General features: G+C 43.4%; 1 protein-coding gene across 1 annotated transcript; it reads right to left on the reverse strand.

The window, feature by feature from the left end:
• Positions 1-8759: 8759 nt before the first annotated feature.
• Positions 8760-10335, reverse strand: LOC308217620 (GSK-3-binding protein-like). The gene has a single exon (XM_080610785.1). The coding sequence runs from the start codon at positions 10249-10251 to the stop codon at positions 9646-9648; it is 606 nt and encodes a 201-aa protein (XP_080466911.1). The 5' UTR covers positions 10252-10335; the 3' UTR covers positions 8760-9645.
• Positions 10336-26383: the final 16048 nt, after the last annotated feature.

Consider the following 26383-nt stretch of genomic DNA (forward strand, 5'->3'; position numbering starts at 1 on the left):
TGCTGACTCACCACACTGTCAGCAATGCAAATCATGCCGCCAACTTAAGAACAGTTAAGGTCCCTGCACCACTGACTTTGACTGGGGTTTTCTCATTAACTCTAGTACGATGGGCTGGAGACCTGCCTTTTTTTATACAGCTTAATTTTGCTGAGGGAGAGGCTGGAGGGTGGCTATAATGACATCTCATTTGGTGATAAAAGGATTGGTTTGGTTTTTGCCAAACACGTAGCCAGATAGACATATCTCTGCTCGCCTCCTGGCATGCCAGTGCAGCATATATATATATATATATATATATATATATATGCAAACGGAGTCTACTAGCAAACCAGCCAAGCAAAAATTAAACTCTATGCATTGCAGCTGAGCAGGATAGCAGGGCATTACAGGAGAGAGTTCAGCAGTTTTGGTCAAAAACCAAACAAGCTCTTCAAGTTTCTGAGAGGCAGCGATGGAGACAACAGAGAGGACCACAGTGGTTCAGAGCAGCAGGAGTGTTCCCGCCTGCTCTGCTGTGTGAGGTGCTGGTCACACCTCCACAGAGGATCAAGGGGGGGAAATAATGGCATTTCAGCTAAGAGAGAGAAGAGTTAAGGATTAAGAAAAGCCCTTGTGCCAAGACACATTTGAAGAAAACCCAGCTGCGAATGATCTTCTATTGCAGAGCAAATTATGTAAAGGGGCCTGATTAAACCATCCATCATTTCCCATTTTGGATACTTAATTAGGAAAGAACAGTTAGTTCCTAGGAGTTGGCTCTTTGAGATGTGTTGGCCATATACGCTCTGCTCTTGGAGCATATGTGCCTCTGTTACAAATGTCTAACTCCGCTCTTACCACAGTGTTCTGCCACTGTAGAAAACTCTCCCCTTTCTAAATAAATAAATTGATCTTTTACAATTTGGAGCTTGAGAGAATCTTGTTTAACTTCAACAGAGCTGTCCCTGTGGGAGCCAGCCAGCTGATACTCCAGGTGAGGTTCAGAGATGCTCTTGTTCAGAAGGACTGTCTGAACAACTTGGCCATGCCGCTGAACATTAAAATGAGAGCTTCAGGAGAACTGGAGAGCTGAACTGCCTGGGCTGATCCTGCTCTGTTAAGATCATATGTGTGGGCTCTCATCTGAATTTCCTAATGCCATTGCTAAAAGAACAGGATGGTATGCATGTGAGACCAGAGGCATATGGGAGCACACAGGCATGTCTGAGAGGCGGTTTCAGGCTTGTGGCTTATCTGAAGCAAAGGATGTGAATTTAAAACATTCAGTTTTCAGTTTGAACAATCAAAATTAGAGGTTCTCTGTTGTCCAGGCACACTGAAACCCCCAACATGGGCACTGGACTAGAACATTTTCTGAGAAGTCACTGGTTACAGCAAACTGCTTCCTCATATGGAAGGGTGTTGTCAGTTCTTGTCAAGTCCCAAGGCACTAGGTTTACTGAGATAAGAGCTGCTGTTATAAACACAATCCTAGGAACCTAAGAGATGGAGGTCCTTCAAATCTGGCTTTTTTCTCACCCTTTAAGGAATAACCTTTACCCCGGGCACATATTAACATTGCACTCATTTGTTCCCTCTTGAGTCCAAAGGTAACAACAGACGATCCAGATGTGAGCCATGGGGGGAAATTAAGAATGCCTGAAGCATGAAGATGACATCTGGTCCTTTCTCTCTGCCTTTAACAGGGCTCGAAGAAAAGGTGCACATCTGCCTGAGCAGTGATGGCCTCCCTGTTGTAGATGGCAATTGGTGGCTGGGGAAAGGCTGTTACTGCTTTTGAGCCCTCACAGATCTCATTGAGAAAGGATATAATCTAGATCTAGAACAAACTGAGAATGGTTTTGTCAACCATAGAACCCTAAATGACAGTAGTAGTTAAGGTGAATTGGCAGAAGCCAGCTTTGTATACAAGTGTTTACAGGCCAACTGACCACAGTAGATCAGGTCTCCTGGCACTGACCTGAAAGCACTGGACCACCATGCACAGCTATCAAGAAAATCAGCTGTAACCATGATTAAATCTCCACAACTCAACAGCATGGAAGGGTTAATAAGCTACGTAACCAAGAGGCAGCCAAAATGCCAGACATCAGGATGAGGACTGCTGGGGCTTTTTCACCATGCAGCAGCTGGTATGAAGCAGCTGACCAGCATCCAAGATACTGAGCTACCCAGAGCTCAGGTCTTACCCAGCATGACAATCCCTAGAGTTTTAAAGATTTAATTATGTGGGACTGTCACTTATGAAAGATCACTTTTGGTGTCAACCCACGAATCTCCTCTGCTGAGTCACAGGAGTTCAAATAAGTTGGACTATTTGCGAAGCTGGAATCGCTCACTGAATATCTTCACTCTTTCTATTTAGTTTAATGTTCAAGTTAACTTCCCCTCTCCAATTTAAAACTTTCTAAAGTTTATGGACTTAAAAGTAGTGCCTCCTGTATAACACAATTTCAACTTCCAGGTGTCTGTGCTTGTACTTAAAGGTGAAGATCAGTTTGTAACGTAATTTCTCCAAGCAGATGCAATCTGAAACCATTAAATGTTTTTCACAATTAGATTTTGAGCTGATGTTTCCTTTATTTTTTTCCCTCCTCTCCCTGAAGGACAGAAAATATCAGACTGACTTTAGAAAAGGTTTTGACTTTAGAAAATAAGGGAAAAATCTCTGCTCTCACAAACAAGAAAAAACATTGCAACCACAGTTAAAAATAATGAGGCCAGAAGATCTGAGACTTTTAATACTAGGTAAGTTAAAGCCATTGTGATCATAAGGCAGGTCTGCACACTTCAAGTCACGCCTGCATGAAGACATCCTTGAAAGAGTTATGCAGCGTCAATATACACCTGACAATAAGGATTTCTGATTTGTTTAGGAAGAAGCAGATGAACCAAAACCCATTTTAAATTCTATTTCTTACAATAACATGGTAGTTCTGATAGGGTCTGATCTGCTTTTACTGAGCTAAGACCTGCTCAGTAGCAACTATCAAGGCAATGCACACCCAGGACATGCAGTATGGCACTAAAATACAATCGCCTAACTTTGATGAGACAAAAACCACAATGGTATTCTCCCATCAGTTTTGCTGTATACTATTTTTTTTCCTAAAAAAATAATTTTAAAGCTAATTAATAGCACATCCTTTGTGTAGAACTATCTTTTATTCTTGGCATCAATAAAACATCTGCACATTTGAACCCATGCTCGTGTGCACACAAGTATAGCACCCATGCTATAAGTATATATATGTTTGCTCTCTAGCCCTGGAGCACTTCTGTCTTACAGCAGGGTGGAGAACAGGATCAACACAAACCAAACGTGCTGGGAAAGGGTCTCCAGGAAAACAATGGGAAAAGTGAAAAATGGCGCCGTGGATCAAAATCTCTACTGAGGTTGGCAGTTTGACTTTCAGAGGTGCTTGACATCCATAGCCTCTCCTAAAATGAAAACAAGGGAGAAAAACAAATCTATATAGATGCAGCGGTGGGAGTTTCTGTCTCTTATTTCCATTCTGCTATATCTGGCACACTGCAGGCTGACAGACTCCTTTTTTCTGGGAATAAGACTTCCACGTCTTATGACCCAGGATCCAGTCACTGTTCAGGACATAGAAAATGGATGAGAAAGTTTGCATCAGAAGTCTTGGAAGAAGGCAGCTGCCAAAGCAGCCTGGTGGAAGCTAATAGAAGAGCAGCAAGATGAAAAATACACATACCTGCTTGTTTACCTTCCAAAGTGATGTACAGATGAGATATCACATTGGTGGGGCATTCCCATGCATGGACTGACAGCTAGGTATTGCCAGAATAGCAACTGCCAATGCTGTCTGCTAACAACAGGAGAGGATTAGAAATCCCCCTCATTTTCCATCTTTCAGGACAAGCTGAGGATGTACAGACACACATTCAGTCACCTTGCTTCAGCGCTGCTTGGATTCCTGTGTAAAACTACTAGTCCTGTAAAACTGAAAAGGCATCACAATGTGGATTTAAGAACACTAATAACCCAAATCTGCACCTTAACTTAGAGCCCATGCTTTTGTAGATTTAAGCCTTGAAACTAGGACAACTGTTGTGATACAGGTAGAATAAGTCACAGCCTCTTGTGGTAAAATGCTTAGAGCAGCAAATATTTATTATTAAGCCAGTCAGGATCCATTTCCCCTGATTAAAATATTTTCATCCTGGTGCTGTTACCAAATGAAAAATGTATTTATTTAATACAGTGCTGCTCCATTGAGCTGGAAGACTACAACCTGTGAAATCAACTGGAGACCACTTCTGAGGGGCAGCTGATGGCAGAAGCCCCATAATGTGCCAGGGAGCAACAAAGCTCCTCAGATGAGGACTAACAGTACTTACATGGGAGGAAAATGAAAGCAGGTAGCAGGTCTATTTATTCTCTAACTTATCACTTGGCTTCCAAATGTAAAAGCTCCAGCAGGATTTTTTTCCCCCTAGCTTTACAATTGCTGCTGCTATAAAACCTGTACTTGAGTTTGGAACTGAACATATTGAACTTCTTCATCTAGCTCAGATGCTTATAGCTTTTCTTTAGCACCTCTTCATAAATGTCCAGCCAGGTCAGTAATTACCAGGGGGACACAGAGACAAGGAGTTTTTACTATTTCTTTTGATTGCTGATGTCCTAGTGCCTACAGTGATTAAATGCACCCTTAGCTGACTGTATTACTCTACCAGACACCACCAGATTAGATAATGGGAAGCAAAAATAATACAATTTAGGTACAGGATATTGCATAAGGAACAGCTCATGCTGCACGCCTCTGGATTTATGGTGCCTGATTTCCTGTAGCTTCCTCTGTTGCAGAGTCTACAGTGTCTACTAGTGCAGCTTGGGCACACTGCAGCCTTCCTCTAAGGGCACCAATTCCTTCTTCTCTAGCATCTGCCTTTTGCCATGAAAATTGCAGAATGGTAGTTCTGCAGCTTTGACAAAGGTGGCCAAGGTTAGTCACACAGCCAAAGCATCATTTTTGGAAGACAGAAAGTGAACCATCATCACTGACTCAGGAAATGAGTTTGTTGATGTCATTTTTGTGTTGCTGCAAAGGCATTTATGTAATTATCATAGCACTTCAAGTGGTGTTTTCCAGCTACTTCTAAAAAAAAACATGAGGAAATTCCCAGAGAAAGGAATTTTTCTGTAAACTTCATCTGTTCATTTAATTTCAGCTAGGATTTCACCTCTGATTTCTCCCCTATGTTGTTCAAACTGAAGATGAAAGAGTTGTAACTTGCCCTCCAAGTCATTCACCACAAGGTTTCTAGGAAGTAAAGCAGATCTTGGCTACCAAGAAGTGACTGAGCTACAGTATTTAAAGCCAAATGAACAAGCAAGTCAAAAGTACCTACCAAAAAGCAACTGAGGAGAACAAAGCTACTCAATATCTAGGGAGAGCAATACAACACGAACAAAAGAAACATAAAAGCAAAAGATTACAACCACAAGCTTAAAATAATGGTCTGGGAAAGGGGGGCGTGCAGGGTGACAAGAGGAAAATCACAGGGCCAGGGACTAGAAGGGAATGAAGGATGCCCTTGGAGATGGAGAAGCCGACAACACTGGGACTGGCCCAGCTGGCCAGAACTTAAGTTGTGCATTACCCAGCCAACATCTTTCTTTTCCCTTATGCTCTCCATGAGACTCACTATTTTCTTTAAAATCTGATTTTAAGGCCTTAGGGCAGAGTCCCTACTTCCCCACCATGTTTATTATGCCGAGTACTACATCAACATGATTTTTGCAGGAGTCTCTGAGTGCTGGTGCAAAACACAATAACAAGCTAGAAGGGAGACAGGAGACATAAGGGGGATAGCATACTAAAATAATTCTACCTGCCAGACTTCTGGCTAAACTGAGTTACTTTCAAGAGCTCAGGGAGCATGAGAATAGAAAGAGCAAGAAATAACAAGGGTGTGAAGCTTTTGGGCAAGGGGTCAGGAAAATACTTGTTCAGTCATAGAGAGAAAACTCACGAGGAATTAAGCTGCAACCAAGACTACAAATGATAAAGCTGTGGCAGCCTTGTGCCATGCTAATGCAACACCACAGAGAGGCACATTGAAAAATGAGATTGTCTTTTGTGCATTTGCCTGCAAAATTATTTAAAATCAAATTTACCCCCAAAACATAGCCCACTGTAAATACACTGAAAACAAACTTCTCCAATGCGTTGCAATGTCACTTGTTACAAACATCTAAATGGCTTATTTTTGATCCTACATCTCATGTGATCCACTGAAAAATCCTGTTTTGGCCAATTTGTTTTCCTCATAAGATGGAAAAAAACAGATAAAACCTAAATGCCTATTGTGAAAATTTTATTCTAAATTTAAAGCTGAACTGTATTTTCACTTACAAATGAAGGCAGTCTAAGCATACTGTGAAGACCAAATGTAGCATGTACTTGAATTTCCTTTTCACTTCTCTAGAAACCAGTAACAGGTATCTGAGGACCAGCACAGGCTAAATGTATTAAAGAAACCCTACCTCTAAACCAAGGTATTTAAAGCTTACAAAAATATTTACTTCACTGTCCAACATTTTGATCCTATTTGGGAAAAGTAGAGGGTGACTTTGATAGCAAAGTTCCTATCTGCTTGTATGCCCACACAGCATAGCACAAGGCAATATCTGAAAAAGAGAATTTGCGCTGAACCAGTGGAAACCTTCAGGCAATGTTTCAATTGGTCCAATGTCTTGTAAAACTCCGCTTCCAGAACCAAAATATGCCACGTTTGAGCCATTCCCTTATGGAGAAGTGACACGTGCTCTATTTTGGACAGATAATTTTAAAAGACTTATAAGGAAGACGTGATGATAAAGGTTGCTGGCATGAGCTTCGGATGTTCACGTTAGGAGTGATGAAGACACATCAGTGAGTTATGCAAGTTTTCTGAAACAAGTGCCAAAATTCCTTTTACCAAATCATCACACACTCTACACAACACTTAGCTTACTATAGCCCTTTTCAGATATATACATCTCCCAGCCCTGCACAAAGGAGAAAGTAAAAGCTATTTTAGAAGTAATTTGGGAAGCTTAAAAACCAGCCAGTCACTGTGAAATTTATTAGCATCTTTTCTAAGCCTCACTTCAACTGCCAGTTTATTGAAAAGTGTTATTCTAGTAAAATCCTTAAAAGGAATGTCTCAAGGCTTTCAATGCCTACAAAGGACACTTGTAAAGTTAGCTGTTCTCATTAGTATACAGAGGCTAGGATTTGGGGAGGGGAAAGTGGAGGGGTACAAGGGGAACGCAGAATCAATGCATAATTATCAGTGGCGAAAAAATTCAAGTCAACCATGCCAGCTCGCAGAATCTAGGCCAATGGCCATACATATACTTTTAACTGCAGTTGTGTAATAACAACTCAGGCTTCATCAGCTATGTTCGGTTTTCTTTCAGCTTGCTTCCCCCAGAATTAAACACCTCATCCTAGGGTTCAAATTCAGTGGCAGTACAACACATACCTATCTGCCTGAGCATTCAAAGCACAAACACAACAACAGCTAGATTTTTAGTTGTTGGCTAGTGGTTATATTTGAAACCTTCTTTTTTACAATATATTGAACTTTTTTTTTTCCTGGATTAAAAAAGAATCAAGAAAATTTCAAATAAAAATTTATTTGAAGGACAACCTACACATAGCATTATTGCATTTGAAGATAAGCATTAATGGCAGATCCGAATCCTTTCCAAGTTGTGCAAAATGCCACAAAAGCAGCTTAAGTTATGAGAAAAAGGACTTCAGATGTTAGTAATTAAGGTTCTAAAATGCACTGCACTTCCTCCTTTGCTTTGATATAGGAAAACTGCATTCTACTTATAAATTAATCAAGATAAAGCTAATAATAACATCATATACTGTTCCTAGCACATAAGGAATTCAGTGAGACATTATTAAAACCCTGAGCATCAGTTTCTATCAGTAGCTGGGAGCAGAGAAAGAAATCTGAAATATTTTGTGGATTTAATGTATTCTTGAAAGAACTAATCACACAAGTAAACGTAGCTGCTCAAATTGCTCTCTTGGACAAAGGCAAACATCTTCCATTTTCTTTCATGTGGGATTGCTACCTTCTTCAAAGGAGCAGCTTTTTACCTCAAATTGAGTGGGGGTTGGGAGATTGTTATGCTCCCCTCTGTGTGTTCAGTCCTGATCTTGAAGCTCATTCTTCGACTCCTAAAAACCTAATGTAGGATTTAACCAAGAAAGCTATTCAGAACAGCTATCGGAACTTAATCACCCCCAGCATCAAATCCTATGTTTTACATGTGTTTTTTTAAACTATTGCTGCCTAGACATCTCTCCCTTCCTTTCAAGAGTCTCCTCCCCAGAGAAAGAAAAAACCCCAAACAAGTAACCAACACAAGCCCTGTTCCTTCCCCAGTACACGACGCCCAATTTTGGTTTCAATATGATTTGACGTAGAAATTCCAACAGCCACATTCTCGGCTGCTCGAAGGGGCGTCTCACAGCTCACGCATGAACACTGCTGGCAAACAAAGGGGCTCAGTTGCATCTCTGTGCATTAATAACCGGTGTCCCACTGCATCAGACTATGCGGATTGTTGTGGGGATTTTTTCCCCCCTTTCTGTCTGCAAAATGGAGATCTCGCCACTGAAAGATCAAGAGGAACGTGCCTCCTGGAGCATCATCCATATAGTTTTGTTCTCGTGAACCAAAATTCACTTCCCCTTCACAATGAGACACAAAGCCGAAAATAAAAACAAGACCACGTTTATTCAATACAGACAGGTTAATTAAGACAGTAAGTCCTGTAAACCAGGAACCCATTTCAAACACTCCGGTACGAAGTGCAATATTTAAAATCAACAGCTGCGTCCTGTATTCGAGCCATTGAGTTTGGCGGGGAAGGATGGATTCAGGGCTTTCTCCTTCTTTTTTTCTTTTCCTTTTTGGTAGAAAAAAAACTTGTTTCGGCTACGTGAACAATGCATCTCCAATGCAGGCTTCATTCACTCATCAGGCTTTACAACTGTAAGTCCAGCTGCCTTCCAGCTTTGATATTCACATTTTTGTTTAAAACTGCTTCATACCGTCACAACGGGTAAATCATAAACGTTAAAATAATAATCAGAAAAGCCCAAACAAAAACCCCAAACCCGCCGGGAGAGGAAGGGAGCCCCCCCGCCGGGGTCAGCGACTATTATTGCAAATGGCTCCTGGGAGACGAAGCAGCCCCGCGGCGGCCGCGGACCGGCGGCGGGGGGGGGGGCCGGAGCCCCGGCCGGGCTGCCCGCAGGGGAGGAGGAGGAGGAGCTGCCGGGGGCGGCGGGGGGGCACACACAACAGCAGCTCCGGCGGGCGGCGTGCGCGGCCTCCACCGGTTGGCGAGCGGCGGCGGGGCTCGGCGCGGCGCCGGGGATGACCTTGAGGGGTGAGGGGAGGCACACCCGGCCCACCCCAACCGACCCCGCCGCGCTCCGCACCCCCCCCGACAGCGGGAGAGGGGCCACACCGCGGTGGGAGACTTACATCGCGGCGGAGACAGCACCGCGCTCCCGCAGTCCGCCCGGCCCGGGGCCCCGCCGCCGTTAGCGGCCGCGCTCCTCCGCTCCCACTGCCACCGCCGCTCGTCCCTGCCGGCTACTGCCGGGGCTGCACAACCGCCGCTTCGGCCGCCTCGCCGTCCGCGCCGCTGCTCCCCGCCGAGGCGCTGCCGCTGGAGGTCGTGGAGGCTGCTGCCGCCGCTGCTGCCGCCGCCGCTAGCTGCAGCCGCCGGACGGCTTCTTTGATGAGGTTGCCGGAGAGGATGAGCTGCTGCAGGAGCCGGTGGGGGTCCTCCTCGTCCGCCGGCCCGTCGCCCGGTCCCGGCGGGGGCTGCTTCCTCCGGCGGGCAGCGCTCCGCAGCCAGCCCCGTCCGCACAGCTGCTTGGTGACCCGCTGGTGGCCGCTCCGGTCCGGTCGCGGCGGCTCGGCGGGCTGCTGGTGGGCTTGCGGAGGGAGCGGTCCCCTGGGCGCCAGCAGCCCGCCACCGCCGCTGCAGCGCGGCGAGTAGGGGGCAGCGCGGTCGCGGGCGCTGCCCGGACCCAGGTGCTTGGTGTTGCGGGGCGGTGGCGGCGCCCGCTGCGCGCTCAGCTGCAGCACCTCGCCCAGCTTGGCCACCAGCGCGTCCACCTCCTTAGGGCCCGCCTGCCCCACGGCGACCGAGCGCTCCAGCAGCAGGAAGCGCTCGCCCGGGCGGCACGGCATCTCGCCCGGCGCCCTGCCGTGCCGCAGCCGCAGCGGGACTGGGGCCGCCGCCCGCCGCCCCGCGCGCACGCGAGCACACGCGGCTCCAGCGGCTGCGGTTGAAGCTGGAGCTCGGCCCGCTGGCGTTGGTTTGTAAACAATGGGTGACGCGAGGTCCCGGGCGCCTCCCACTGCGCCGCGCGGGGGGGGGAAGCCCTCGAGGCCAACCGGCCGCCGCAGGCTCCCGGCGCAGGCACCCCGTGAGGCGGGTGGACAACACTGACCCCCCGCTACAGGGATGGCTTTCACGGCCGGAGACCCGCTGCTGGGCGAGGTTGCACTTCATCCATCGGCTACACCGGTCCTTTCCTTCCCCCCCCCAGTCTGCCCGCCGCGTGGACCGGTCCGCTTTCAAACCCCGCACTTCGGGTCTCGGAGGAGGGGCCAGGGTGATTGGCAGGAGGGGTGTGAGGGGGCGGGGCAGCGGCCCGGCTGAGGGAGGCGCGGGCCGCGCACGGGGTCTCTGCGCCGTCCGCTCACCTCAGTGCGGGCGGCAGGAACACAGGGGGGCGAGAGGCGCCCGGGCGCAGAGGGGTTTAAAGCTGCCCCCCGGAGTGTTCCTCCGGGAGCCTGGACAGCCTCCCCCGCGATCGGTACCGCGGCTGCCCCAGCCCGCTGGCCCGATAAATGCCGGCCCGCGAAACCTTCAGTGATGTGAAGGGCTACGAGCGTGTGCCAGTGCCCCTGTAAGCGCCCGCCGCGCTCTACCGGCGGGATGGGCGCTGTGTGTGTTGTGTGTTCCCTTCAGCGCTGCACGTGGAAGCGGTGCTGCGTTCTCGTAAAAGAGCGCTGACGTTACGCACCGGTGCCTTCCAAAGCGGATCATCAAAAAGCGTTGCAATTCCCATTGCAGTTGTGTCTGCAAGGTTCAGTTCTGAGATCACAACACTGTCGTGGGACAGTGCCCGGTTCTGCCATCAACCCGCGCTGCCGCCGGTTCACACCTGGCAATGGTGTGATCAGTTCACCAGCCTGGTACCTTTCTGTGCCCTCGTGTCCGGCTGCACATTGATTTGGGTTTAGTTCCTTGGCACAGAATTGGCCTTTGGGGTCTTACTTTCCATCACTAGAGTTAGTGGCCATGAAGGAAGTCTGTGTGGTGTTCTCTTGGGTCTTCTACCTACTTGGGGTTACTTCATCACATGGATCAAGGCTCTGCCCTGCCTTTTCCTGTTCCAGACCCTTTCCACGAATCCATCTCCAGGGAACCGCTAGTAAAATGGAAGTTGCTCACATGTGTAACTGCCATCAGCACCATGCCCTTGATTAATCAGTAAGTGGCTGGCAAAGGAGAGGGCATGTCTTTTCCTATTTTCAGCACCTTCTTGGCTGCTCAAGCTCAGATCACATTGTTCTACAGATGATGAAAAAAGATCTTGTTTCTCCACACCAAAGTGTTTTTAAGAAAACACTTCTACCTACTATGCAGTATCTTTTCAAGTGAAATAAAGGAAGGCCTACATAGATGCAGTGGATGGCTCTACTTCAACTCCAAGGGAGATCTATATTCAGAGCACTTCTGAGTAGGTAATCTGGTATTCTGTACAAGCAAAACTGCAATAAACCAGTACAGCTTATTCCAACCTTTTCTTCTCCTCCCACAAAAGCAAAATAAGCTATACCAGCAAAAGCTCAGTGCTGCCTGTGATTACATCTACACCTGGGGCTTTCATGAGCCCAGCAATGATAATCACAAATCACGCTTCATTGCATCCCTAACCAACAGCAGCCCTGGGAAAAGTTTGCAGGATAGAGCAGATCAGTGCTACAGATAGGAAGCTCAGAGTGCAGTGATTAGCAGAATCCTGATGTCCTCAGAACTTTTTTAACAAGACCAGGGTTGCCTGATTGACAACCAACTCAGTATCTGCTGAGTATTTTAGGACTAAACACACTGACAACGTTTATGTTGAATGCTACTTATTAGGGTTAGTAGTTTTACTAGCTCAACAAAGTAAGCTTCATAGATTTGTATTATCTGAAAGAGGTTATCAGGAGAAGGGCATTTCAGACTCTGTGCTTCTAGAGGAACAGGGGAACCTCAGCCATTGCTTTGGTATTTTGACTGCTCTTTTGCCAGTAAGAGTGAAAGAGAAAAGCCAAAAAGCTGGAGAAGACAGTATATCCTATATCAGGTCTGAAGCTCCCCCTCAAAGATTTGTGTGGGGAAACTACATCAAGGAGGGCTCAGTATGAATTTACATCATAATCACATCTGTGGAGTGGGATCTCTGCATGTCCACACCTGGAGACTTTTCTGTTGCTAAAACCCAATCCATGCCAGAAGCAGGACTAAAGTCTCTGAAGCCACCATGGGATGTTCCCGTCAGAAATCACTACTATGGTTTATGAACCGATAGATGTTTGTTAGTGCCTTTCTGTAGAAATGAGAACAACTTCATAAGCATGACAGGACTGGCTGCCAGGTCAACCCTGACAAAAGCTGGCTCTCCAGTTGTAGCCACCAGGTCTTCTGGCTGAGTTCTGAGTTAGCTATAGCAAGGTATTCTTATTTAGGCTGGGAGAATCACAGCTGATTTATCATACTTTTTCTTCTGCTGCTGGTGATGAGTTCTGCTGCACGGCTTTTACTTCAGCAGTTTACCGCAATTTCAATGAAAAAAAAGCCCCAAACCCGAAGCATTAAGGATGGGGGCAGGTTTTTAAAAATAAAAGGATGACAAGAGTTGCAAAACTGTTGACAAGATTTTTCTGACCACTGACAACATTTTCCTGGGCAGTAGTTTAACAATGAGCTTTGCCACATTTCTTTTTTTTCCTGGATATATTTCTCTTTATTGTCTGTTTCTGTTCTGGGACTGTGAAAATGCCCACTGCAAATTGTTGTCTAAGTCATTCTATTAGCAAGATCTTACAGTTGCAAACAATAATTGGTTCCTTTATATTATTGTTGTTCATTTGCACTCTGACTTTATCTGTTCGCAGTTTTAGAAAACAGTCTTTAGATACACTTGACTTTCAGATATCCCTAGCAGAGGACAATGTTTCATAAACAGGTACTAATTGTATTAATTATGCAGTCATCTATAAAATTTGGACATAGTCTTATAGTATTTCCTGAGGGTACATTTTATTTTCAGAATATAAAGGTACATTTATGAATCTTACCTTTTGCGCTGATCCTGAGAAGGTGGACAGCTGGATGTGAATTCTGAGCTTTAAACCTATTAAGGATGAAGAAAGAAAACCTTTAAATCCTTTAAAGTCCGCAATTGAGCGTAACCTCAGTCCTTCCACTACACGTACGTGTTCAAGATCGTGTGCATGTTCTAACTTGTACAGAAACCCAGTAACCCAATCAATGTGAAATGAGGAATAATATTTAATTTGCACAGGTGTTTATATTTCAAACCCTTATGCCGGAATTGCATGATCTGTGATCTCAGACTTCAGTGTTGTGTATAGAAATAAACCAGGTTGGTAAGTTCCTGATAGAAACTAGGTAGTGTTGCATCACAATGGTAAAGTATTTGTAGTGTTGTTTACAAAACAGTAAGAGGGCTTTGAACGTGGTGAACCCAGTGACTAGGAGGTCTTTTCTAGTCCATCTTTTCTTCAGGGATTGCTCACATCTTTTTATTTTTGACAGAACTTCTGTCATATCTATGAAAAATGCAGAGCTTCTCTTCATAACAATAGTGCAAATGAAGGATGCTTGTACAAAGTAAATTTCCTGTGCACCCTTTAAATGCAGAATGTGGAGAGGCCAGAACACCATCCAAATAAAACGAGTTTAGATTCCCCAATAATCATTTTGCAACCTGCATTTATAATAGATTTCCAAGAACAAAAGGCATTCCTTTGGAAACAGCTGAGGTTGCTAAGTGACATAAATGTATTTACTGTGTTGCAACTTGCAAAAGCCAAACGCATTAGAACTGGGGAATTAATAAGCAGAAATGTTGTGAGTTTTACCGTGACTCCCAGGGTAAATATAAACCTGTTGGCCAACAGCTCTATGTGGTTTTGAATGCCCAGTCTGAGGCCTTAGTAGAAACAGGAAACATCAGTTGGTTTTGAAAACATAGGCTTTCATTCCTGAGCAATTCAAATACTCACATTTTGTCCCAGCACAAGAACCTGAATTCAGATGTATGGGATTTGTTTCTTTCGTGTATTGTTTCTGTTCATCCCCAGCCAATTACCTAAGAATTTGCATGTAAGAACACTGCTTCCTAGGAAGGCTGGGAACTACATCATCAGCTGTGACGCTGAGTTACTTCTTTTTGCTGAAGTTATCACTGTTCCTTACATCTTTTAGACACAAACACACAAAAGAGGCCTTCAGGGGGAAAGCTAAAGCTGGAACTTTCTTTTATCTTCTCACCTTCTTCAAAGTGTCTGACACATCAAACTTCTGTATCCCAGCTCATCCATGTGATCAGGACACGTGTCCCCTTTGGAGGGACCACAAGAACCTTCCATTGGACTGATAAGCTGATCCTCCCTTTCCCTAAGCTGCAAAACCTCTTCTCCCTCCTTTGATACACTCAAGATGCTGTCAATTTGCTGTGCCTGCGCCGAGTGTACAAAGGTGCCTGGTGTGCAGGGATTGCTTCAGAAGAGTGCATTAAGCTACCTGTTTATTAGGAGTTGCCAGGCTGCCTTGCGCAACAGCCTCTGCCAGTTTAGGAATGAGACAGCAGGCGTGGGAAAGGAGCCTGCAGACGTCTCAGGGATGTACTAAACTACGGGGCAACCACGTCTTTGTTTGTTTATTCAAATAATTGACTCACTTCCAGCTTTCCTAATAACCAGAATACATTTTAATGGTAGCATCATATCGTAAGCAGTGGGCCAGCGTAATCCATCGTATGGGCTCTTACGGATTTTCCATATTGCAATTCCTGTGAATAATTTCTGTTTGTCTGATCTTTTCAAAGATTAAAATATAGGAAATGGAGGTGAAAATGAAATATTGAATCAATCCCAAAATCCCATGAAATAGACTTTGGTGACATCTCTTGAAAAATACCAGACTTTTGAAATTCAGCTTTTGTCAAAATTCCTTGCACATTTCTGTATGTCCCAACAAAATCCCCATGCTTGCCATTATACCTTCAGTTGGTAGTTGTTTGACTACCAGACACATCTCCTGACAGTTCTGTTAAAACAAGCCTGTCTACAGTGAATAAACTGGTATATAATGATTGCAAGGGATGTGTCTCACTCAGCATGTAGGCCAAAAATAAAAGAAAAGAAGGCTCTTGTCTAATTGTGTTTGAAGTAGACTTGTCTAAAATTAAGGGAGCACTTGTCCCACAAGGACCAGAGCCAGTGCCACTGAATCAATGGGACCCAGGCACAACTGTCAGCTTTCTTCATCGAAATCCCTCCTTCAAGAATACTTTCAATATTAAACCATTAGAAAAAAGATGACTGTTACTTGAAGAAAAGAAAACCAGGCACCACCTGAGATCTGATAACCCCTTTTTTGTTTCCAATCTGAGCTGTGGTGTTTGCCTCATTTAGGGCATGGATTTGCTCCTCACAGAAGCATGAGTAACCTTTGGGTGAGCTGCTGTGGTTATAGGTACGGTTACATTTCCTTCTTTCTACTCCCTGACCTCAGCTCATCTAGTTTTTCCTTTTTTTTTTTTGTGGTATTACTCATCTCATCTTGTATTCCTCAGTTTTCCCGCTCATTATAGTCCTGCACAGCACTATGATGTCCATTTGTGGTACTCAGTATGAAGTTCGATCTTTGCCATTTTTCTCTGTGAGATTCTGTGAATAGCAAAAGATTTCAAAGCCAATGAACTTCATATCCATTTTCCAAAATTTTATTAGCCCCTCAGAACAAGACAGGTAGATCTGGCCTCTTGAAACACATTGCCTTCCTCTCTCTAAAAAAATATGCATGTGACAGCCTGATTCCACCTACCATCCCCATTTTAACCTGAAATAGTCCTTTTGATCTGCTTGCAATCCTTTTTTTGTGTATTTTTTTCCCCATTAACTTTTAAAAATCCACACACATTCGTGAAGAAGTGGCTTATTTCAAGCCTTTTTCTTTTACCTTGTCTGCTTATTTTATCTTCCAGCCACCTATTAGGGCAGCCTGACTTTCCCTTATTAAATCAAGCCAATATATTTAGACAGTGAATTTCCCAATAGCAAAGTCAACAAACAAGATCCATTAATTATTACGCAGTAATAATTTCCATCACATTAGCAACTGTGTTTTCCTGTGTATTCTGTTTAGAGCTAAGTTCACCCTCAGTGGATAAAGAAAAACCTTTAGGTTGCAAAACTTTCGGCATACAACATCCAACATAATATATTTCGTGAGATCCTTGGGTGCTATTGTACGTGCATTATTTATAGTAAGTATCACAGGTCATGTCAGTTGCCTCCTTCTGATGTAGGACTTTCAATACTTTTGGATAAAAAAAGATCTCTGACTTACAGTAAGAGACATGGAGAGGTTCCTGCCTCATTCACTTTTCCTCTCTTCAGGGTCCTGCTGAACCCCCACAGATCACGGCCAAAGACACCCACCTAAACCAACCATTATTTTAAATCATAGAGCACCAGATTGGAAGGGACCTCAAGGATCATCTCATCCAACCTTTCTTGGCAAAAGCACAATCTAGGTAAGATGGCCCAGCACCCTGCCAAATGAATCTTGAAAGTGTCCAATATTGGGGAATCCACCACCTCTTTGTGGAGATTATTCTAATGGCTGATTGCTCTCATTGAGAATTTTTTTCCTCATGTCTGTGCCCAGTCAGAATCACCCCAGCAGCAGCTTATACCTATCACCCTTCGTCTTTTCCATGTGACTGACTCCTTGTAAAAAGGAAGTCTCCATCTTCTTTGTAGCCACCCCTTAAATACTGAAACAGGGTGATAGGGTCTCCCTTGAGCCTTCTTTTGTCTAGGCTGAACAAACCCAGTTCTCTCAGCCTTTCCTCATACACAGGCTTTCCAGTCCTTTGATCACCTCTATTGTCCTTCTCTGGACCTCTCCAGCCTGTCTGCATCTTTTTTTGTGGAGCAGTGACCAAAGCTGGCTGTGCTATTAATTCTGTCCCAGGCATGAGCAGGAGCCCTCTAGCAATAAGTAAAGAGGAATGGGAAGGCATTGGAAGACCAACAGCATTCAAATGGTGCAAAACTGTGCTCACAGTGCAGAGTAGCTGACAAGACAGACACTTTAATGTCAGCCTATATCTTCCTGTTAAACTCACTGCCTCAAATCAAAAGCAAATGCATGCCCAGACTTCATATTTTTTATGTAGACAGGATTCCAGTTATAGCTGGAATAAGTTAAAGCTCAAGTTGGCTTTGCAGGGAAATTAAGCCCGAAGAGCTTATCAACAGAAACCTTGATTGCAAAATTGATTTAAAACTGTATAAAGTAGATCTGCTGGCACAATTCTATTTTAGCAATGAAGACAGGACCCTGAAGGCCAACATTTCTAAGGCAATTTGTCCAGGGAAGAAACACCCCTTTTCAGTTAATGAACCATTTTATAAAGCACTTAATGCTATTAAGTTTCATTATAACTTTCCTATAAAATACACATTAGGTCACCATCTTCAGCTAGGAAGTCATCACTCAAATTATATACCATTGGCATTATGAGTTCATGTATTTCAGAAGTTCTCTTCTTTTTTTCCTTTCACAAATTTACCCACATGATCCACTTTAAAATGGTCCCTATTTGAAGTTTGTGTTTCTTACTGAGTATCAAGCCGCAAGAGGAAAACTCTGCACCACATTTGCCAAAATTCGTTGTTGTTGCAGCCTGGTGGATTTTACTACTTCCATTTAATGTTCGCTTGAATAAGATAGTAAATTGGGCAAAACAGTGCTAGAAGCAGAAGTTGCAACATAATTTGTGAGGACACAAATTTAGATACGAGCAACAAAGCTAGGAACCAGGGAAGCTGGACATAATGCGTCTATATGCTTGAGGCTACCTTCCTTCTACTTCAAAATCATACGTGACCTGAAACATTACCCACAAAGCAGAACAAAAATAGTTTAAAAATGTCAAAAGGAAAAACTCCTGTGGCAGTTCCAGCTCTGTGATAACTTTCTTCCTCACTGCTTTCTTACTCTTCATGTTTATGCAGACTCTTATCAACACTGGGTATTGCATGGTGTGCAACAGCAAATTGTGGTACATTGGAGTAGGGATTGCACTGCAGAAAATAAAATGTTAATGGTTATTATTAAGGTTTTTCTGGGATCCCCCTATGCACTGTTGCTATCACTGCTGCTATCACTCAGGTGTTGAACTCTCATGCTGTGCTCTTTGATGCCTCTGCAACTGAAGTAGGTAGAATATTAAACTGAAGAAATTTCTTGAAGAGAATGTGAATCTAAATGGCTCTTCTTTCACAAAATCATTCTGAAAGAACTGTGCAGTCCCAAAATCCCAGAAGGAAAGCTCTTCTAAGATATCAAAAGCGGAAGACAGTTCCATTGCTCAATAAGAAACCCGTTGGCAATGACAAGCAGAAGGGAGTGACCACATGAATATTTCCTGGGCTGATGTACCGCAGCTTTTGCAGGGGTGTTGTAAGGTGACTTGTGTAACTTGTGAGTAGCCTGGCCAGCACCTCATTGTGGAGAGGCCTTCTGATAATGGCCTAACTCAACCTAATGGCAAGTTACCTTTGAAAGCCCTTCCCCACCTGCACCTCTCTCTGTGTTTCTAACACATCCCTTGTGCTGGCTCTGGTGCTCTTTGGAGCCACAGCCAGCCAGATCAGAGGGCTCAGCCAGCAGAAAACTAAGCCTGCAAAAAAAGCAAGGAGTTTTATATCAGTTTTGTATCAGTTTAGCTTTCTGCACAGGATTATTTACAGTTTGATGTACATTTCAGGGAAAGAGCTTGCAAAAAGCATGGCTAGCAGGCAGGAGGGGGAGTGGGACTTCTTTCAGCTATAAGTTTGGCTTAACTAAATCATAAACCTGTGGGTGGATTTTCCCCATAAACCTGTGGGTGGATTTTCCCCAAGACACTGACTTTGGCAGTGAAGCTCTTTTAAGAAGCGCATGCCCTGCTCCATGCCCAGCTGATTGCTCCTGCCCTTGTACTGAAATTCACAGCCTCCTCAGCTGAGTCCATGCATCATCCTCCATAGGGCTAAATTGGGCTGTGGCTCAAGGTACATACTTCTTACACAACAGCAGGGATGATGAGATGTGGTGTAAGACCAGGAGTGAGCAGCTGGAGGTCATAGGACAGGAACTTCTTTAACCAGTGTGGTTGCTGGGGCCAGTCTCTCATGAAACTGCAATTGGAGGGATCACAGTGGATCATGTTCCTTAAATTCATCAGCATCTGCAATTCCTCTGTGTTTATTAATTAACGGAAATGCTCTGTGTGGCAGCTACAGCAGTTTTCTCCACAGAAAATGTTCTGCTGGGGGAACAAATTAATGCATATTTATTATGGCATACTATTGTGGGCTTGTATGTGACACCATGGTTGTACATAATTCGGTCTTGAAGCGTAGACTGACACCACAGAGAGGAACCTAATACAACTGTAGTACAGCTAATAGGGCTTACTACTCCATGGATCTCCTTTGCAAAATGAACCTGTGCAGATCTGCTCAGCACAGACTTATTAGCTCATGTTACCACTCTTCAAAATCCATTGCTTTCGTTGTGATTTAGGAATAAACAAAAATCCAATTTCTTCCATGCTGACAATAGAGCGTAGTTAATGTTGGGGAAAAAATCTCCTTAAGAGTGACTATATTTAGACTTGGGCTGAAGTGCCTGAAGGTGTGGTCTTTACAGGCAATCTCAGTGTTTCACTGGGAGTTTGTGTGCAGACAAGCCTCCAAAAAAGGTGTGATTCTGATGCAACCACATGACTTGCAGAACTGGTGTCTGAGGCAAGGACCAGTCATCAAAAAGAGGTACCTTTTTTGAGGCTGGTGTAAGGGACGAGTGAGCTTTTTGGACCTCTGCTGCTCAGAAAACTTCATAAAATACTTCACTTATGAAAGAGTTTCTGCTTGGAGAGTTCAAACTAATTATTCACTACTATGAGTCAACTCTTTTCTCATTCTTAGATATTTGAATTGCCCAGCTTACAATGAATGCCTTCTCTTACTACAGCCAAGACAGACTGTGTAATGGATTTTGGCAGATCCTCTCCCACCCGTTGCCAATATCTAAAGGAGGCTAATACTGCCGGTAAAAAATTTATGGAGAACTTCACACACATAGTTCCTCATTCTGATAATAACGCAAACATGAATATGATGGAAAACATTTTCTTTCTGGACTGATTTTTTGTGTATGTGTTGCTGTTTGGAGTGACAAAGAAGCCATTGTAATGTAAAAATGTCAGTTGTCAAGTTGAATTTGTAGTTGAGGTTATCTGATTATATAAAAGGAGATCTTGAAGAACTGTAAAACTCTGAAATATTTATTCAGCAAAAAGGCTGAATCAGATACACACTTTCCTAGCCATGCACACGTGCTGGATGTCATTTATGTGTGCTGCATTTTACAGCACAGTTTGTGTAATTTGTAACTTGGATTTACTGTATGATTTCCTGAGTATGTAGCAATTCCAAAATAAGGGCCATTTTGTGGGTAGCAAAGTATTTGTGTGCAGCTCACCATCTCCAATGTGTCAGAGAGATCTATTGCACTACTATTAATGACATATTCAGAAGAACTCTTACTCTAATCTTGAAATTCTTCTAAGACTGTATTTAGATTTGGCAAATGTTTCCTGCGTGTCTTTGAGTGGCAGTCCATCTTTTGATGTTTATCTTTGCCATCTGGAGATGTCAGCTTTGTTCTACAGAAGAACTATGAAATGGTGTAAGTAAATCTGAAGAAGTAGAAAAGAACATTTTAAAAGGTTTACAAACAGAAGTACCTATAAATAGTGTAGAAAAATAAAAGTTTTATTCATGTGTAATGGTATGTACATACTTTTTTGGAAAGTTTTAAATTATCTGTAATATTTTTAGAGCCTATTGCTACAGATAACACAAATGGAATTGTAAGCAAAATCTGTAAGAGAAAGAATATATGCTGCAGTTTTCAGCTTGTTCATTTTATGCATGTGATCATATGCTCAGGCTCACAGTTCTTCCAGTACTCCTTATAATGAGGCAGTTTTCCTGATTTTCGTGGATTTTCCACACAACAACTTTAATGGAAAATACTTGAACAAAGGAAGAACTACATATATAATATAAAAAGCTCCTGGATTCCTTGGACAGGCAGATGCAAGAGTTATGCGTTATGCTTATGGCTGTTGCCATTACTATTCATATGATTTGAATGCAGAATCTGTATTTCCTTGTACTCAGCTAAAACGCAGATAAGCATCAGAAGAGATTAAATATAACCGTGTAAAGGATGTAGCCTCCTGTTACACTGCAGTAGGTTTGTTTTGCCACCAGCTACTGCAGGATAACTGCTAACATGAAATTCAGATCTTGTCAGGTAAAACGCTTCCAGTTGAACATTGTAATTTTCATAATGTGGAATATTTGAAGATATAGCCACATTAAATAGAATTAGAAGCAACCAATGGTTGTAAATCACAGAACAATTAAACTCAGTCCCTAGAAATGTGTTACTGTTCTTTCTAGTTATTTATGCTGCTGAAATAGGCAGGACCATATACAGTGCTCAGGAACGATACACATTCATCTATGATTATATCACCGAGAAAGGCAGTGCCATCTGCCCCTAGCAATTCTCTCTCTACTCTTTGCTCTTTGTAAGATGAGCCCAGCTTCAATGTCATGTTAAGATTTATTGCTAGCGATCTGCTTCGAGTTGTTTTCTGGTCACCAGTAGTTTGTTTGGATTCCCTCTTCTCTTTGCTTTTGACTAGTACCACCATGGGACTTGGGCTTGTCAGAGTTATTTTATACATTATTAGCTCAGCAGTGCAGGGCACAATTACTTTCACATAGAAAAGTAATTTTTTCTCAGAAGATGCATGTAAATCTTGGCTGTTGAGACAGTGGCTTTTGCAAATATCCTTGAAAGCTGAATACTGAGGATTTTATTCTTCGCTGCCTCACACCTCTTTCTGTCATTTATACTCCTGCCAAAGAACACCACTGAATCAGCGGCACTGCACGCTGTCTTCCAACCCTTGAAACCGCCTGCTTTGTAATCTTGATACCCTTGTACACAAGTCTTATTTACTTCTTCCAATGTAATATAAAGTTCATTTCCTTTAATGATCAAAAGTCCATGGCGTGGTTTAGCCCTGAAAAGGAATGATACTGCAGCCCTGGCTGCGTTACGGAAAGTAACTAGGGCAGAGGCCAGCTGGGCAGCAGCCAGCCCTGACTCCAGCATTTGTAGGCTGGGAAGCTTCAAGGTGAAACATAATTGAACATACTTGAAAACTAGGGGCTGTAAACAGAATAAAACAAACAAACACACACATTCAGAAAAACAAGGGCTGCAAGAACTGGACGCTTTCCAGACACTCTTCCTATTTTTTTCACAAAGTCATCATTTCATTTGTATGGTAATGCATGTTCTAGCTCTTGGCACTGCCCTTTCCACAGCTCGACACGTGCCTGGTTTTCTGTCCTGTTCCTTCTTGTGATGTAGTTTGCTGAATGACTCCGGTACATTGCTGTTACGAGTCCATGAGTTGGCTGTGGGATCAGGACACAGCAGTTCTCCGACTGTATCTGGGGTGTCTCAGTGGCCAGCTGCAGCCACTTGTGTGCTGATGGGGTCATTATCAGACCCTGATTGCTGCTCTGCCTTTGAAACCTGGGATTGCTCAGAGCATTCAGCAGTGCCCCTGCGTTTCTCCAACATTAGGATTTGATTTGTAGAATAATTTCTCCAAAGTCCTGTTCTGTTCCTGCTTTGTGGCAATTTGATACTACAGCAGTACCTACTGTTAATGGGGAAACCAGGCTTGCAGGGAGCCTGGTACATTGTAATAGCAGAAAAGTTGTCAACCATATTCATAACTTTATTAACCAAGCTGTCAGACTGACTCAAAGTGTTTTCCATTTGATTTTTATCTTTATGTCCTCTGACTTGTCCACCTTTCATTTTTTTCCAGTGAGCTCTGACCCTTCTTATCAAGAACAGCACTTTCTGGATTAGTCTGTAAGAACCTTAGTGATTGTTTTGCCTTCCATTATTTACATATAATTTTAAATAAAAGACTATTTTTGTCAATCTCCCTGCAGTGTAGCAGTATCAGTGAAGCAATGTTTATCCCACCCAGATAATGCAGAATGGTTATCTGGGTGAGATAATATCTGGTTATCAATCCATGTTATTTGTGAAATTCCAATTGTGTCTGATTTGTTTAACGGACACACAAATTGCCTCCCAGGGGAGGCTGTAGACTTATTAAAGCTTATCTCCCTTGGGCCTAGTTGTCTTCTGCCTTGGTTTCTTGTTAGCCATTTATACTTGTGCAAGGTGTACATCAGATATTGGGAGTGTATATTTGCGATTTGGTAGCATTCTACCTTCATCTGAAAAAAAAAAAAATGCAGTGACCCAAAAGTTGTGCCAGCAGTACTGTACTTCTGGCCAAAGATGTCTTTTGGTCTGCTCCATTTGCAGGGGTCGGTGGGATACCTGTGGTGTAGAACTGTGCTAGCAACCCTTCCAAGCGTACACACTGAAGGACTAGACAAGTCACGATGGAGAATCCAAATTCGTAAGGGTGGAAATCAAGCTGGTAAGACCTAGAGCAACAAGCACAACAAGTCAGAGAACTTTATGTAGGTAAATCTCTGTAAAGGACTTCCTAAGTTGAGATTTTGAAGGTGGCAGAGTCCCTTGGTGGAATTATCTAGGGCATGACTGCATCTCATAGACAGTGGGTTCCTACCGTAATCTTTTTGTGATGGAGACAGGTCTCACACCATGGCTCCACTACCTGAAGCATCAAGGCACTATTAATTACAGGTATTCCTTTCTCTGACATTTGTCTCTGCCCTGCCAGTGCTACTGCAGGCTACCCCTTTGGTATGTCAGCTTAAGTAAGTAAGTCTGGGAGAAAAAATATGCTGACTTTTTAAAGCTAGGCTAGTTTCTCAATCATTCCCACAAAGAGCTGGGTTGGCTTCCTTGATGGATGGTGCATTGTGATTTTGGGACTGGGGACTTGTGTTCAGGACAGATGGAGGAGGATGGAGGGGGCTCTGTGGTTTTGCTGCTCGTCTTCTCAGTGATTACATTCCAGATATGGAAATACACTCTAACTGGAGCAGATTTACTGGAGTACTCAGGAGAGAATGACTGTTTTGCAGTCAGTGTATAAGGGTGAAATAACATATAACATGCAAGGGAATTACAGAATGAAACATCCAAACATATGAGCATCTCTGTTTATCATTACTAACACATTCTAAAATATTACTTCATGAGAGGCTGCAAGGAAGAAGCTAGAGCAAAAGTTAAAAACAGAATAATTCACAACTGTCAATTAGAAAGTGATGCAGTACATCAAAAAAGTAGAGACTTTACGAAAGCCAACTATGCACTGCAGTCATTTATGCTTAGTTACTGGCTTGTAACTATTGATATATGTAAAAGGATAGCAAATAATTAACATAAAACTGGTTAGTTATTACTTGGGCCTGCAGCCAAACCATGTTATAGCTGATTTACCGTAAAGGCTTATCTGCACTCGCACTGTTCCCACCCTTGCTCCGGTACTAGAGCGGCTTCAGTTTCAGTAACAACTGCAGAAGCTCTTGTTCGACCAGGCAGGGGCATTTTTACTGCCATGTGGCCTAATCTGGTTGTGCAGTCATGTGTGAACAGCACAGTGTATGGATGTATGTTTTACAGCTTTTCCTTAGAAATGGCTTTAATATGCATGCCAACAGTCAGCATATAAAAATCATTTCCATCGAGTGATTTTGGGATATAGGAAAGACAGATTTCAAGGCTTGTTATTATGCTACTGTGATGGGCTGTAAAAAGGAAATGTTTTTCCTAGCATGTTATAAATATCTCATCATGCCATTATAGTCACAGGCTAGGAAACCATCACAGCTCCACATGAGAAAGGCAACACTGCAGTAGTATAAACCCTCTCACTGTTTTCCTGATGGAGAGCTGCAAGAAGGAAACCCTGCAAATGGGCTTGCCTCTTTCAAAAAACCAAAATTGTTTGTTGTTTACATTAGAAACTGAGGCTTTGTTTATGGTGTGTTCTTGCTGTAAAGCACATGGAAATACAGGCAGTCCTTGCTTGAGAAGGCTCCTTTTTCACTGAGCTACTCCAAGGCTAAGTATTGACAGGGGGACCCAGATTCAGGTTTGAGTGACTAACCCGATACACACTCACATCTCAAGGACTTGAGCATTTGAAAACATAAGCCTCAGCTTCTAAAAGTAAGCAAGGAGTTAAACAATAAACCATATCAGGTAGCCTGTTTATTACCATATGGCTATTTCCACTGCTGTTCTCCATAAAGTCATGCCAGCACTTTCATTTTAAACACTGTTTTTCATTAGTTTATATAACACAGCTGTAAATATTTTTTCAGGCTGAAACTCAGCATTCAAAGTCACAAGAGAGAAACTAGGAAAAAAACCCACCCCTGGCTATGCTGCTTTTGAATGATATAACAGTGAAACTGCTGGGAGTGTTGCATGAGACAGGTATGTTCAACTCAGTAAAAGACTTGGATTAACAAGTGGAGGACGTACAAAGTCGTCTCAGCAGAAGTCCTCCACAATGCAGCAGTCCTGGAAAAAGCCCGGGAACAGGCCTGTGTGTTGAATCATGGAAGAGCTCAATAAGCAAAATACCAATATAGTAATGCTGAAGCAATATAATTAGTCACAACATTCCTGACTTCTGCTCTCTGGTATTTCTATTGTAAACGTGGATCATCTCCATCAAGCACACAGAAAGCCACAGATATGACCATGTGTCCTTGTATAAGTAACACAGATCAAGGATCTGATCACTGCGGTTGAGATCATAAAAGACAGCTAAGCCATCTAACAGCCCAGTAGAAAATTAGCTCTTTTTTTTTTAGCCAGCTTAGTTCTCTGCCAGGTTAGTGAGATCAGTCACTCCAGTGAAGCCTCCAAATGCTAGAGCCAACACAAGCA

This window comes from Psittacula echo (genome assembly GCF_963264785.1).
Source record: "Psittacula echo genome assembly, chromosome: 2".
Taxonomy (NCBI): Eukaryota; Metazoa; Chordata; class Aves; order Psittaciformes; family Psittacidae; genus Psittacula; species Psittacula echo.

Excerpts from the sequence above, each read along its gene's own strand:
- LOC308217620 (XM_080610785.1), bottom strand. The coding sequence starts at position 10,251 with ATGCCGTGCCGCCCGGGCGAGCGCTTCCTGCTGCTGGAGCGCTCGGTC.